The 12,483-nt window shown below is 55.0% G+C and overlaps 2 protein-coding genes across 3 annotated transcripts; both read right to left on the bottom strand.

Annotated features, from left to right (window-relative positions):
* Positions 1–160: 160 nt before the first annotated feature.
* On the bottom strand, positions 161–5,923 carry GAPDH (glyceraldehyde-3-phosphate dehydrogenase). The gene is made up of 14 exons (XM_030234976.2): positions 5,698–5,923; positions 4,932–5,029; positions 3,901–4,599; positions 3,341–3,384; positions 2,678–2,777; positions 2,436–2,542; positions 2,262–2,352; positions 1,965–2,080; positions 1,767–1,848; positions 1,472–1,623; positions 1,292–1,370; positions 981–1,064; positions 731–828; positions 161–463 (listed from the first exon to the last, which is right to left on the bottom strand). Exons 1-14 carry the CDS (start codon positions 5,921–5,923, stop codon positions 394–396), a joined length of 2,046 nt encoding a protein of 681 aa, XP_030090836.2. The 3' UTR covers positions 161–393.
* A 12-nt stretch (positions 5,924–5,935) lies between these two features.
* On the bottom strand, positions 5,936–9,408 carry LOC103827156 (C-type natriuretic peptide-like). 2 transcript variants are annotated; one of them, XM_050970340.1, is made up of 3 exons: positions 9,307–9,408; positions 8,970–9,054; positions 5,936–6,653 (listed from the first exon to the last, which is right to left on the bottom strand). In XM_050970340.1, exons 2-3 carry the CDS (start codon positions 8,976–8,978, stop codon positions 6,381–6,383), a joined length of 282 nt encoding a protein of 93 aa, XP_050826297.1. In that variant the 5' UTR covers positions 8,979–9,054; positions 9,307–9,408; the 3' UTR covers positions 5,936–6,380. The 2 variants fall into 2 exon arrangements, with proteins under 2 accessions (XP_050826297.1, XP_050826292.1); XM_050970335.1 differs by lacking the exons at positions 8,970–9,054; positions 9,307–9,408 and adding an exon at positions 8,018–8,116.
* Positions 9,409–12,483: the final 3,075 nt, after the last annotated feature.

The raw sequence follows: 12,483 nt of genomic DNA, 5'->3' as shown, positions 1-12,483 counted from the left end.
GACTCTGGGCTCTCCCATGTGGAACAAGCAGCTCAGCAGGCTGCACTCCCCAGCTTCTCATAGCAGCTGGCAGAGACTGTGCCATGCAGGCGCCTGCAGCTGCTCATTACATACATGCCCCCCTGCATCCTCCCATCTCCCCGTGACAGACAGACAAGGCTTTTCAGATGGTGATCACTTTTATTGATGTAAGGTGGTACACAAACAGATCAGTTTCTATCAGCCTCTCCACCTCCCCCAGGCTCGGGGAGAAGTTGGAGGAGTGGGGGAGACAAGGGAACAGAACTGGCCTCTCACTGCAGGATGCAGAGCTAAGCGGTGGTGAACAAGGGCAGGGGCTCCAACAAAGGAGAGTCCTGCTTCCCTAGGCAGCAGGGGGGCTGTGTGCTCAGCTTACTCCTTGGATGCCATGTGGACCATCAAGTCCACAACTCGGTTGCTGTATCCATATTCATTATCATACCTGGAGAGAGAAAACAAGTGTGTCAGGGCTGACCCATTTCTTGCACCCCCTTCTTCCATTCTTCCTGCTCCTCCGTCCCCATCCCACACAACTGAACTCCCATCTACCCTCTGGGGGGAAGGAGGCAGCTACAGTAATTTCAGGTAAGAAGCAATCTCACTCCACAGTGAGATTGGAGGTCCATGAATCCACCTGGATCACCAGTGGTAGCCAACAGGACACCCAAGTCTGTAACCTGTCTGTGCCAACCCCCAGGGCTGCACCTACCAGGAAACCAGCTTGACAAAATGGTCGTTCAGTGCAATGCCAGCACCCGCATCAAAGGTGGAGGAATGGCTATCACCATTGAAGTCACAGGAGACAACCTGTAACACAAGAAATAGTAATGCCTATGGCTGCCCACAGTCTCTACCCCAAGTGTCCAAACCAGGATCCTGGCAAAGCTGCTGACCACAGCCTTTTAGAAAAATGAGGCAAGAGACAGTAACAGCAGACCGAGCGAGCAGGTGTTCCTCACCTGGTCCTCTGTGTATGCCAGGATGCCTTTCAGGGGCCCATCAGCAGCAGCCTTCACTACCCTCTTGATGTCATCGTACTTGGCCTGAGGAGAGACAGATCCAACATGATCAGATCCCAACTCACACAAAATGTCCACTGGGGACAGGGGGAGGAGACACAGATGGGAACATCCCAGCAGGCACTCTTTTCCCAAAGATCACATCTTTAGGACAAGATGGATGCAGATAAAGCAATTCCAGGTGCAATATAGAACTTAGAGGAAGCAGGGGCACATCTGGAAGTTGTTAGGACCTCATCCACAACACTTACTGGCTTCTCCAGACGGCAGGTCAGGTCCACGACAGAGACATTAGGGGTTGGCACACGGAAAGCCATTCCAGTAAGTTTCCTGTGAGAGACATGAGTCAGTAAGGATCAGCATCTGGCACTCCTCTGCCAGCCTAAGAATGTTTGGCCTCCTCCTGACACCTGAGAAGGGACAACACTCACCCATTGAGCTCAGGAATGACTTTTCCCACAGCCTTAGCAGCTCCAGTAGATGCTGGGATAATGTTCTGAGCAGCACCTCTGCCATCCCTCCAAAGCTTCCCAGAGGGCCCATCCACTGTCTTCTGTGTGGCTGTGATGGCATGGACAGTGGTCTGAAGAAAGAGCACAGGAGTAAGAATACCGCCAGTACTCTCCAGAAAGCATCCCAGGTGACACAGGGAGTACAGATACTTTCCCTCTCACACTAGGGGATCTGTGGTAGGTCACCCTCCTCAGCACCAAGCTGCAGACCTACCATGAGACCCTCCACAATGCCAAAGTTGTCATGGATGACCTTGGCCAAGGGCGCCAGGCAGTTAGTAGTGCAGGAAGCATTGCTGGGGTAGAGAGATAAAGGCACATCAGCCAGAGGCAACACTTCTGCTGAGGTGAAGTGAGACCCCTGGCAGCTAGTGAGAGCTCCAGGCCAGAAAGCATGCTCCTCTCTTCTTACCTGACAATTTTCAGAGAGTTGTCATACTTCTCATGGTTGACACCCATCACGAACATGGGAGCATCAGCAGAGGGGGCAGAGATGATCACACGCTTGGCACCACCCTTCAGGTGAGCCTGGAGAGAGAGAGAGAAAAGAGAGATAAGAGATTACATAACTCAGGATCCTTCCAAGATTGCTTCTTCAGATCTCTTCTCCTTCACAGCCCCATCCTGAGCAGCTCTGTACGTGGTGGCATGCCCAACAGGCAGAAAGCAGCACTCTCCCTCCTCTCCTGTGCCTCTGTGGCATACTCACCCCAGCCTTCTCCATGGTGGTGAAGACACCAGTAGACTCCACAACATATTCGGCACCAGCATCTGCCCACTTGATGTTGCTGGGGTCACGCCTAAGGAGGGACAATTTTACAGGCTGCTCCATGAGACACCTGCTTTCAGTCACCAGAGGGGCAATCAGAAAAGAGATACTTACTCCTGGAAGATGGTGATAGCATTCCCATTGATGACAAGTTTCCCATTCTCAGCCTTGACAGTGCCCCGGAAGTGGCCATGAGTAGAGTCATATTTGAACATGTAAACCTAATAAAGAGACAGGGAGTGGAAGGTCAGGCACCCAGGCTGCCATCATCCTCTAACATCCTGGGAAGTTACCAGAACAGATCCAGAGGAGCCCTACTCAGAAAGACCCAGAGGGGGCACTGCAAAGCAACTCACCATGTAGTTCAGATCAATGAAGGGATCGTTGATGGCCACCACTTGGACTTTGCCAGAGAGGACGGCAGCCCGGGTAACCAGGCGGCCAATACGGCCAAATCTGGAGAGAAAAAAATACAAGGGTGAGGACGTTCAAAAGAGAAACCAGCCCAGATGGGCGCAGGAGGCAGTCCTTGGCAGCCTTCCCTCGGGATCATCGGTTGCTCCCTGCCCAGTAGGGCAGGAGAGAGTCCTGCAGCTCGTCCAAAGGCCAAGGCACCCCGGTTAAAGATTAAGAGCGACCCCCGCCCCATAAAGGTCAATCGCTAAATTTACTGAGAGCCCCGGGGATCCGGTTACTCCTCAGCTCGGCACGAGAAGGTCACATCCCGGGGCCGCCATCGACACACGATCCACCGAGAGACCTTTTGGTGGGGGGCTATAGGGATCCCCGTGAATGGAAAACTGGGGCAGCCGAGCAACGGCAGCCCCTTCCGCAGTGAGTCACCCCGAATCCGAGGAGAAATGAGTCAGCAGCACCGCTCTCCGCCCCGGGGGGCGCCGGTGGAGCGGGACCGGCGGGATTCAACCTCTCCCTCTCCCCAAATCTTCCCCCCGCGCCCTTGAGGCGACCTTGCCGCCCCCCCCCCAATCCCTGCTGGTCCCGTCGGCCCCAGCACTCACCCATTGACTCCGACTTTCACCATCTTTACCGCTTCGGGATGTTCCTGCGGGCAGAAACCACCGGCAGGGGCATGAGGGGAACCGGCCACAACCACCCTCGGCAGTCACGCCCGCACCCGGCGCCGTTAACGCCTCGCCCGCGCCGAGGAGCGAGCGGGCATTGGGGGGGGGGGGGGGGGGGGGGGAGAAGAGCGGGCGAGCGGTGCCAACGCTCCCAGCTAGCCCCCCACAACCCCCCGCCCCGGGCGATCACTCCCCCGCCCCAGGCGATTAACTCACCTCCACCCCGCGACAACGATCCGCCCCCTCCTCCTCCGGTGACCATCCCCCCTCACACCCCAATCCCTCCTCGCCTCACCGCCCCCCCCCTTCACGCCGCCCCCGCCATTTTGCGCCGCCTTTGTGCCCGTGGGCCCCGCCGCCACGCGGCCCCGCTCCGCCCGGGGGCTGCCGCACCCCCTGCCGGTGGGCGGTGCGTGTGTGTGGGGAGAGGGCTCTCACACGCTCACCCCCCGCCGCCGCTCTCTCCCCCCGCATATCTCGCCCGCCCCGCCCGTTACCTGCTGCCTCCGAACCGCCCGGCGCTCAGTGAGAAGGTGGCGCAGCGCCTCTCCGCCGCCCTTTATAGCCGCGTGAGGGTAGGGCGGGGGCCCGCCCCGCCGCGACGCCGTCGAATGGCAGCGCTGGGGCCGGACCGGGCTACGTGCGCCCGTGCTGCGGGTGCGGCTGCCGACGACCCCCCCTGTTTCCCCCGCCCCGCTGCCCCCCGTTAACAAAGGCCCCGCTCTGGGAACACAGGCTCCGTAGCGATCACCCTCCCGTCGAGCCACCCCAAGGGGGTTGGTGGCGGTGGTGAAAAATGCACCGGTCCTTGCGGGGAGGTGTACCCAGAGCGGGGATGGGCGGCTGCACCCCTGCCAGAGGAGACAGGGAGGGTGATAGCAGGTCGGGGGCTGGTCCCGCCGGGCTCGCTGCTGCTCCGGAGGATGGTGTGCGCTGCTTTCACCTGGTAACAAAGGGCAGGTAGTCACCCGCCCCGGCTGCAGTCTTTGCCCAATTGGATGGAGTAGTATCCAGTATCCGAAGGGACCTACAGGGAAGCCGGAGAGGGACTCTTCGTCAGGAGCTGTGGTGATGGGAAAAGGAGTAATGGCTACAAATTGAAAGGGAGGAAATTTAGGATGGCTATTAGGAAGAAGTTCTTTACTGTGAGGGTGATGAGGTACTGTAACACGTTTCCCAGGGAGGCTGTGGATGCCCTAACCATGGCAGTGTTCCAAGCCAGGCTGGATAAGGCCTTGAGCAACCTGCTCTAGCCGGAGGCGTTCGTGCACGTGGCACGGGGGTTGGAACTGGATAATCTTTAAGGTCCATTCCAACCCCCTAACATTCCATGATTCTATGGCTGCAAGGGCAAAGAGATTGCAGGGATGCTCGGGTCACCCCGAGGATCAGCGGATCCCTATTCCCCCGGGCACGGGAGGCACTGTCTGGGAGTTCTCCCGCCTTCAGGCCAGGACCCCCCTCTGGGTGGCTTTATCCGCTCTGGCCGGTCGCTGCCCCAGCAGGCCACGGGCGGCAGCGTGAGCACCATCTTAATGAGGCACTGCGGCACTGCTGCCGCTGCCCGCGGGACGTGACGGCGGAAATCCTGCTCGTCTGCCGCCTCGGCCCGCCTTCCCTGGCTGCCTGCGAGGAGGAAGCGCTCCTGGCATGGCAGCTGCCCGGTTCCCCGCCCCCCATGCCGGGCTCCCTCATCGAGCCCGGCCGCCTCCATCCCTCGGCTCCGTACGGGGCAGGTGCGGCGGGACACACCCGCCTTAGGTAAAACGCCCACAGCACGTTCAAATCCCAATCTTCCCAATCCCGGAGGAAGGTGTGGGAACAGTGGGAACGCAAATCTCGACTGTCAGAGCGGGTGGGGGTGGTGGGAGCTGGAATGCCCTCTGGCTGCTCGGCAGAGCAGGACTTTGGAGGATAAGGTAGGGGGTGGGCAGGCTGGGGGAACCACGCAGGTACTGGGGTGGGGGACAAGAGAGGGGTCATGCACTTCAAACGTAACCCTACTCTCCTTAAACCACTGCTATTCCCGGTGCTGCTGAGGGGCTAAGTTTAGACCCAGCTGAGGTTACAACCTTTTCTTAAAGGCCAGGACATGGTGATGGCTCGCGGGGCACAGCAGCAGGGCTACGAGCTCGTGCCGGGGTCGGTGGTGCCCCGGCCGCAGCCCGCCGAGGCAGGCTCTCGGGGGAAGCTTCAGCGCAAACAGGAGGCCCCGGTGTTTGTTCTGATGGGGGCAGAGTGCGGCCGGGGTGAGCAGCGCGGCCCTTGTGCCCCGTGCCCGGTCGATACCTCACCCGTGTCCGCCCCCCCGGCCGCACCGCGCCGCAGCCGCGCGTGCCGCACGCTCCACGCGGAATGGCGGCGGCGCCGGCAGGGCCCGGCACGGCCCCGCGCGTGGGGCCGGGGGCGCCGGGCGGGCTCTGCCACCGCCTCCCGTCCGCCCCCGGCCGGGGACAGCCACCGCCGAGCGGGGACGCGGCTTATTAGAACAGCTTGTTTAATGAGCGAGTCCTCAGGCATGGGGAGTAGGAAAGGGGCTACCGGCGGAGCGGGGGTTCAGCGGTCGCGGGGAACAGCTGCGGAGCCGGGCAGCTCCTCCTCGTACCGCCGCGCCGCTTTCTCGATGCCGCAGCCTCCCGTTTTCGGGGCGGGAGCTTCAGCGCTTCGCGCAGCGGTGCGCCGTGCAGGTTCCCGAGCCGGTTCCCGAGGCTGGGTGCCCTCCGGCTGCGGAGAAGCGGGCCTGGTGAGCCGCCCAGCGGCGTTCCACCCGCCTGCTCTCGTACCGGCCGGTCCCCAGCACCGCGCCGGCAGCACGGTCCCGTCCCGTCCTTTGCCCCGGCGGCTGGCAGGTGGTGGCCCCAAAGCCTGTCCCGCTGCTCCATCCCCTCGCTGTTTGTGCGCTCAACTCTACCCTGAACTACTGCCCGCTTGCTCGAGCCCACGCTTTTGGCCCTCTCACCTTGGAGGCCCTCCAAAGCTAACACCCCAAACCACTGAAGGTCCCGATTCGGTCCAGTTTCAGCCCGAAGCAACCCCTGGGCATGGCCTTCCAGGCCCAATCTCCAGGCAGTGCCCACTTGCGACTGGCGAGGTTCTTGCGCCAGAGGGATGGACTGGCAGCTCTAGGCCCAGACGGGAGGAAGGGGAGAGTGGAGGAGAGCTGCTGAGGACCAAAGCTGGACCCCTCCTTCGTGTCCTCTTCAGTCAGCGTGGACTCGGGCTCCAGGGGCAGCAATTGCGAGAGGAGCATCTGGGATAAACAGAGGAGAGAGGGGTGATGCCTGTGCTTCTGGTGATGAGCCTTGTACCCCCTGGTACCCCACTGCCCACACCCTCCTGAGGGCTCAGGCAGGACATTAAAGTGATGCCTGCTCACAGCACTGTGCCTATGACATTGCATCCAGACACAGGGAAGAGCTTGACCAGCAGCTCCCACTGTCTGAAATGACTTTGTCGTCCAAAACAGCAGGCAGACAGCTGCTGTGAGCTCTGCCTGCGGGCAGATTGCCCTGCTCTTGTAAAACCATACACATGTCCTGCCCTGCCCCAGATTTGGAAAGTGACTCTTCAGTCCTTGCTCCTTTTGTGGATGCTGAGCCATCTCTATGTGCTTAGGCTGCTGTGTACTGTTTCATTTTTCCAGAGGGCTGCTGGGAAGGATGGTCCCGTCTCAGATACCTGATAAAAATGAGGGAGAGGCAGGAGCAGAGCAGGTTTGAGGAAGAGGGACTCCCCACCTGCGGAAATCCTCTAGGTTAGCTGTGCTGACTGTAAGCCCTCAGCACTGCTGGGGGACAAGGGTTGGGGGTTGGGGGTTGTGTTGGGTGCAGTGGAGGCATGGCATTGCTGCCCACAGAAGCAGCCTGCAGGAGCCGTTCTACATCTGTCTCTCACATGGATGCTGAGCTAAGGCTGAGGATGCCTTTGTGGTAGCAAGTTAACTGAAGCGGACACAGGCATCCTCAGTGAGGAGTGAAAGTGGTGAGTCATAGCAGGATCAGTCTTGTGATTTTAGTTCATGTCCTGACTATTTCCCTGTGGCTTTCCCAGGGTGATGTAAAGGCAGGGTGCTAGGGCTCAGGTTAGGGTTTAGGTAACAGGGAGCTAGACTGGAAAGTCAAAAATATTATTGCTGTAATTGCTGAGGATAAAGATTTACTGAAGCAAAGATGCCTTTAGTTGGCATCCTGACAGGGCTCTTGGTCTTAAAGAGGGTCTTTAAGGGGGGTAATACTGAGCTTAGGAGCAAAACTCCTGGCCTAACAGGATGCATCTTCCCTCTGAAATATCAGAACCAGAACCATGAAGAGAGACATGACTAATATCTGGTGGCTGCTGACACAGAGTGGGCATAGAAAGGACTGGGCTCTTCCTTGTTAAAAGCTTTTGCAGGGCACTAAAAAGCTTTTGTCCATTTCCTGTCTTGAAATGCGGGTGCTCTTTAGGGGCTGGATTATAAAGTCACCCTAGAGCTGAGCCTGCTGAAGGGGAGAGTGCAACATGAATAGACAGCAGCCTTCTTTTAGCTGGAATCTCATTCAAGGTTCAAACACAACCTCCCTCCTCCTCCTTCCCTCCTGAAATCATCCTCAGCTCTCTCCCACTCCCTCCTACCTGTAGCCTCTGTCTTGGTAAAGACACAGTCTGAACGCTGGCAGAGAGCAGAAACAAGAAGAGGAAAAATGAGCAAGGCCACGACTGAAGCCCCAGCATCTTCTTAGCCCAGGGCTGGTGGGAGGCGAGGCAGGACTTGCAGCATCCGTGTGGGATGCGGTCCCTAGCCCCTCTCTGCCTTTATAGCTTTGGTTCTGGCAGACAACTGGCCCTAGCTCCCTGCTGAACCACCCCCTGGAGCTCCTTAACCTTTCAGCCCTTTTGTCTAGGGTGATATATTTCAGGGTGAGCTCAGCAAGACCCCTTCCTCTAAAGCAAAAGGACACAATGGTGTTTACTGAGTGTCTGGGAAGACAAATGTGAGTTGAGCTGCTGCTGGCCAGGACCTGGAGGTGTCTGTCAGGGTCAGGGGTGGGGTGATACTTTGAAACACATCCCAAAAGGAGGATATTGAAGGCTCTATGATGTAGGAGTATTGAACATCCTCCTCATAGGCAGAGTGCTGTTAATGCTATTTCTCTGATCAGTGTGAGCATGAACTGCAGGTCAGTTAGAGGTAGGCACACTGCTGGCTGCACAGAGTGGACACAAATTCAGCTCTGTGACAACACAGGCTTTTGTTTTTAATATTTATATCTTGGTGAGACAGTTGGGCTGGGAATGAAGAGCTCCTGCTGCAGAAGGTGGGTGAATTCCAGTACTATACAGAATTTGTAGCAGTGAGAATTTGGAGCATGGGTCTAGTACTATTAGCATATAATTTGCAGGCTGTCTGTCCCAAGTCACCATCTGGAGGACTGGGCTGAGTTTCCAGAGGAACCGTCACAGAAAAGAGCCTGTTGAGACTCAGCTTGCACTTTGTCAAGCTCAGGCACACAATGGGAGCAGGCTAGCAAGGAGCAGATTCTACCTCCTAAATCTTCTGGCTGTTAGTTCCCCCCACTTTGTTTACCTCTTCCATTTTACTGTAGTTTCTCACCAGCTGAACAAGGCAATGAGGTCACTGTTTAGAGTGAGATCAGCGTGCAGAAGTCAGCCTGGGTATGAAGACAGAAACTAATCAGCAAAGTTTGTCAGGGGAGAGGAATGGGGGGACTGTACCCCAGTACAAGATTAGCAGTGGGTGTGCTGGGAGAGTTTAACCCCAAACTTCCCTTTGTTCAGTACTGTTGCACAAAACAGTTAGGCCGGAACTTGACAGAATGTGTTCTCCTGGCTGCTTTTGTTTATTTTTTTCAAAGAAAGAAGAAAATTAGAAAAAGGTCTTCTCCAGAGATAACAAAACTCACAGTTCAGATATTTGCTCTGTCTCTCTTTCCCTCCTTCCCTCCCTTTCTTCCTTTCAGGCATTTTGCACTTGCAGATGCAGGTTTGTGGGTCCATTTCTTCTCTGCCCAAGGAGACATAAAGTTTTATGAAACTTTTGCATCCAGTCCTTGAAAACTGAGTGGGGCAGTGATGAAGGAAGCAGTGCTTTGCACAACTGTGGACATCCAATTTTGTTAGCTCCAGCTAATGGCTGCAGCCCATGGTTGGTGCTGTGTCCAAAGCAATGTAATGCTCTAGTGATCCTGTCTGGCATTCCTGTCACCCTGTCGCCTGGGCCAACACATGGAGGGGCTCCCGAGGCCCCACCAAGACATTTTGTGGGAAACAGGATTACTTTGAATCTACAAAGCACAGGGGACTGCTGGACAGTCACAGGACATGCACCCCATGTGGGCATTAGGATGGGGTGCCTGGGCACAAACGGGGTACGGGATGTGTGCGCACAGCCAGCCCCTCCTTGTGCTGCATGTGGTAGTGTAAGGAGCCCTGCGGTGTGAAAGTTCCAGAGGGATGGAAAAGAGAGGAAGGACAGGAAGTCAGCACATGTTCATGCTGCATGCAAGGTGTCCCAGAGGACGCTGTTCTGTACCTCCCAGTCACATGTGACTGTCCAGAAAGAGCTGAGTCAGTGTGCTCGAGCACTCCTGCTGCTGTCAGGAGCAGCTCCGCTGGAACACACCGGTTACATGAGTCAGAGGCAGTCCTTTCCTGAGGGACAGGTAAGTGCAAAAGCAACAGCACTTTGGTTTTGATATGAAAAGTAGCAGCAGTTTGATCTGGCATCCCTTGAATGGGGTGGCCCCCATACTGCAAGAAGAATGCCAGAAATGTGTTTGCAACTCCTCCAAAATTCCAGTCCATTTGCACAAAGACTGAGCCCTGCAGGGGTGGGCAGGCTCTGAGAACTCAAATGACAAGTGCTCTCTTTGGGTTCAGCAAGAGCTGGGGCTGGCAAGAAGGAAAGAGCCATCACTCTCCTATATCAAGCAAGGAACTTCAGAGACTGCAGAAAATTTGCAAATTTTCTTGCCGATTCTTCTAAGTTCTTGCAAATCCAGCAAAGCCCAGATAAAATGCAGGTGCTCAGTGACTCAGGTGCCGTGATGTTGCAGCTGCTCTGTGTCCCAGATCCTTGCTGGGACTGCAGTAGAACTGAATAGTTACTCTGACATGTCCTGGCAGTGACTGGGAAGTGAAAAGGCTTTGGCAGACAAGTCCTTGATTGCCCCAGTTTTCTCAGACTCAAATAGGTTATTGTCCTTTTTTCCTCTCTGATGCTAACAAGTTTCCTTTATAAAAACCCTTCCCCCTTGGATGCTGGGGCACTGACTCTAGAGCCTGCAAGACCAGAAAAGTGGTCTGCTGCTGAATCACAATCAGCCTTCTACAAACAGTTGCTCATATAGGAAAGGAGCAGGGCAACTGGAGACTGGGAGATCTGGGAACTGAGCAAAGTACCCTGAGGGAACACCCCTCGGCCCAAGGTGATAGAAAGGGATGATAGTTGCTGCAGGCTCTGGAAGTGCACAATATTCACATTATTTCACTGCTACCATTTGTAGGAGTTGAGAGCAACCATGGTCAGGAATCCCTAGAGAACGGAAACACCATTGATCTCGGCACTGAGTAATCCCACTGCCTCAGGAGCAGGGGAATGGGATTACTCCTTCAGCAGTGATTTATGGTCATTGTGGCAGCCACCAAAATATATGTTTGTGAGGAACAGTAGAGCAACAAATATTTCCTTAAGGCTGTAGCCAAATATCTACTTAAGCTGTGTAGCTGCTCAAACCCCTCTTAGATTTTGCCTCATCTTTCTTCAGGACTTCCTTTGCCCATGACACAGGACTGCTAAATTCTTCTGATATCAGGAGAGGAGGGTGCTCCACCTGAACAACCTGCAGAAAGGGACCAATCTGAGCTCTCACCCACTGACTTCTCACTCTCACTTGCCCAGGCAGCAGTGTCCGAGTATCCTGAGCAAAGGACAGACTGCAGAGCAATGAAGGAGCCAGCATGTCAGTCCAGTCACTGACTGCCAAACCCTCCTTCCAGAAGGATGACTTGTGTTGATTTCCTGAAGGAAAAACTTCAATCACTTGTAGTGGAAGAGTATGGCCTGAAGGTGAGCCAATGCCTAAGAGTTTTATGGCTACCTCACTTCCTCTCTCCACCAATTCATATCTCCCCTACTGTATCATTAGCAACATATTATCTCCATCAAGACAAGATTTATTGCTTGTAAAACCTTGAGCCTGGGCAGACATCCATATATGCTGTCCTTTTCTTTTTTAATTCCTGTATATGAGTGTCATACCCTGTGGGTGGTGAGGGAATCACGTATGGTGTGCATGACTCTGTGTTGTATTTACTGTCAATGCTGTAGCTGCTACCTTTGCCTCCTGGAGCCCTCACTGAGTATTTTATCAGGAAGGAGGGGAGAAGGACAACATTGCTGTAACTTTCTGATCTTTGTATTTCATGTGATTGTCCTGAGGCTACTGGCATGCTCTGGAGTTGGAGCATATCTATTTGGTATTTGCTATTTTAGTCTGGTGGCAAGTGGGCAAGTATTTTCACTGAGTCATAGGACTCAAGTGGGGTGTTTATAAATACACCTGTTACCCCATTATTCCCCACTTTACTTGTTTCTGGAAGCATTTAACATGATTATGTCCATTCAGGTAAGCTCAGGTTAGTGCAAAGCTATGCACTTCCTAATGACTGTTTTTTTAAATAGGGATCAAAATAAGCTACAGCAGATAGTTCTGCAGCCAGAGCAGAAGGGAACTGAGCAGCATGCTCTGCTTGCTGGGGGAACCCACGAGCACAACTGTGGGAAGGTGGTAGAGCCTCAGAGACAGAGACTGCAGAGCTGCAGGAAGCAGTGGAGAGGAGGAGCACCCTTCCCATTCCTGCCCAGCTAGTGACTAGTCTGCTTTCTAGACAGCTGACAAGGTAAGAGGAAATAATTCTGTAGTAAGAGCTCTGGGACAAATGCCAGCTTGCCTCTAGACAGAAGGTTAAAGGTTATTTATGTGATTAACACAGAATCTAATTTAGGCCACTTCATGTTGACAGGGCAGTTTAAGGAGTGCCAGGACTGACTTGAAAACTGATGTGGCATTCATGAAATG

Source organism: Serinus canaria, chromosome 1 (genome assembly GCF_022539315.1).
Source record: "Serinus canaria isolate serCan28SL12 chromosome 1, serCan2020, whole genome shotgun sequence".
In the NCBI taxonomy this organism is placed as follows: Eukaryota; Metazoa; Chordata; class Aves; order Passeriformes; family Fringillidae; genus Serinus; species Serinus canaria.
This window is presented reverse-complemented; position numbering and strand designations above follow the sequence as displayed.

Bases quoted from the DNA above. Each gene is read 5' to 3' on its own strand.
- LOC103827156 (XM_050970335.1), bottom strand. From the start codon at position 8,116: ATGCTGGGGCTTCAGTCGTGGCCTTGCTCATTTTTCCTCTTCTTGTTT. The intron at 6,654-8,017 runs GTAGGAGGGAGT...TGTTTATCCCAG, and splicing joins TACCAAGACAGAGGCTACAG to ATGCTCCTCTCGCAATTGCT.
- GAPDH (XM_030234976.2), bottom strand. From the start codon at position 5,923: ATGCCTGAGGACTCGCTCATTAAACAAGCTGTTCTAATAAGCCGCGTC. The intron at 4,600-4,931 runs GTGCTCACGCTG...TGCCATGGTTAG, and splicing joins CGCAGTGCCTCATTAAGATG to GGCATCCACAGCCTCCCTGG. The intron at 829-980 runs GTGAGGAACACC...CTTGTGTTACAG, and splicing joins TGGCATACACAGAGGACCAG to GTTGTCTCCTGTGACTTCAA.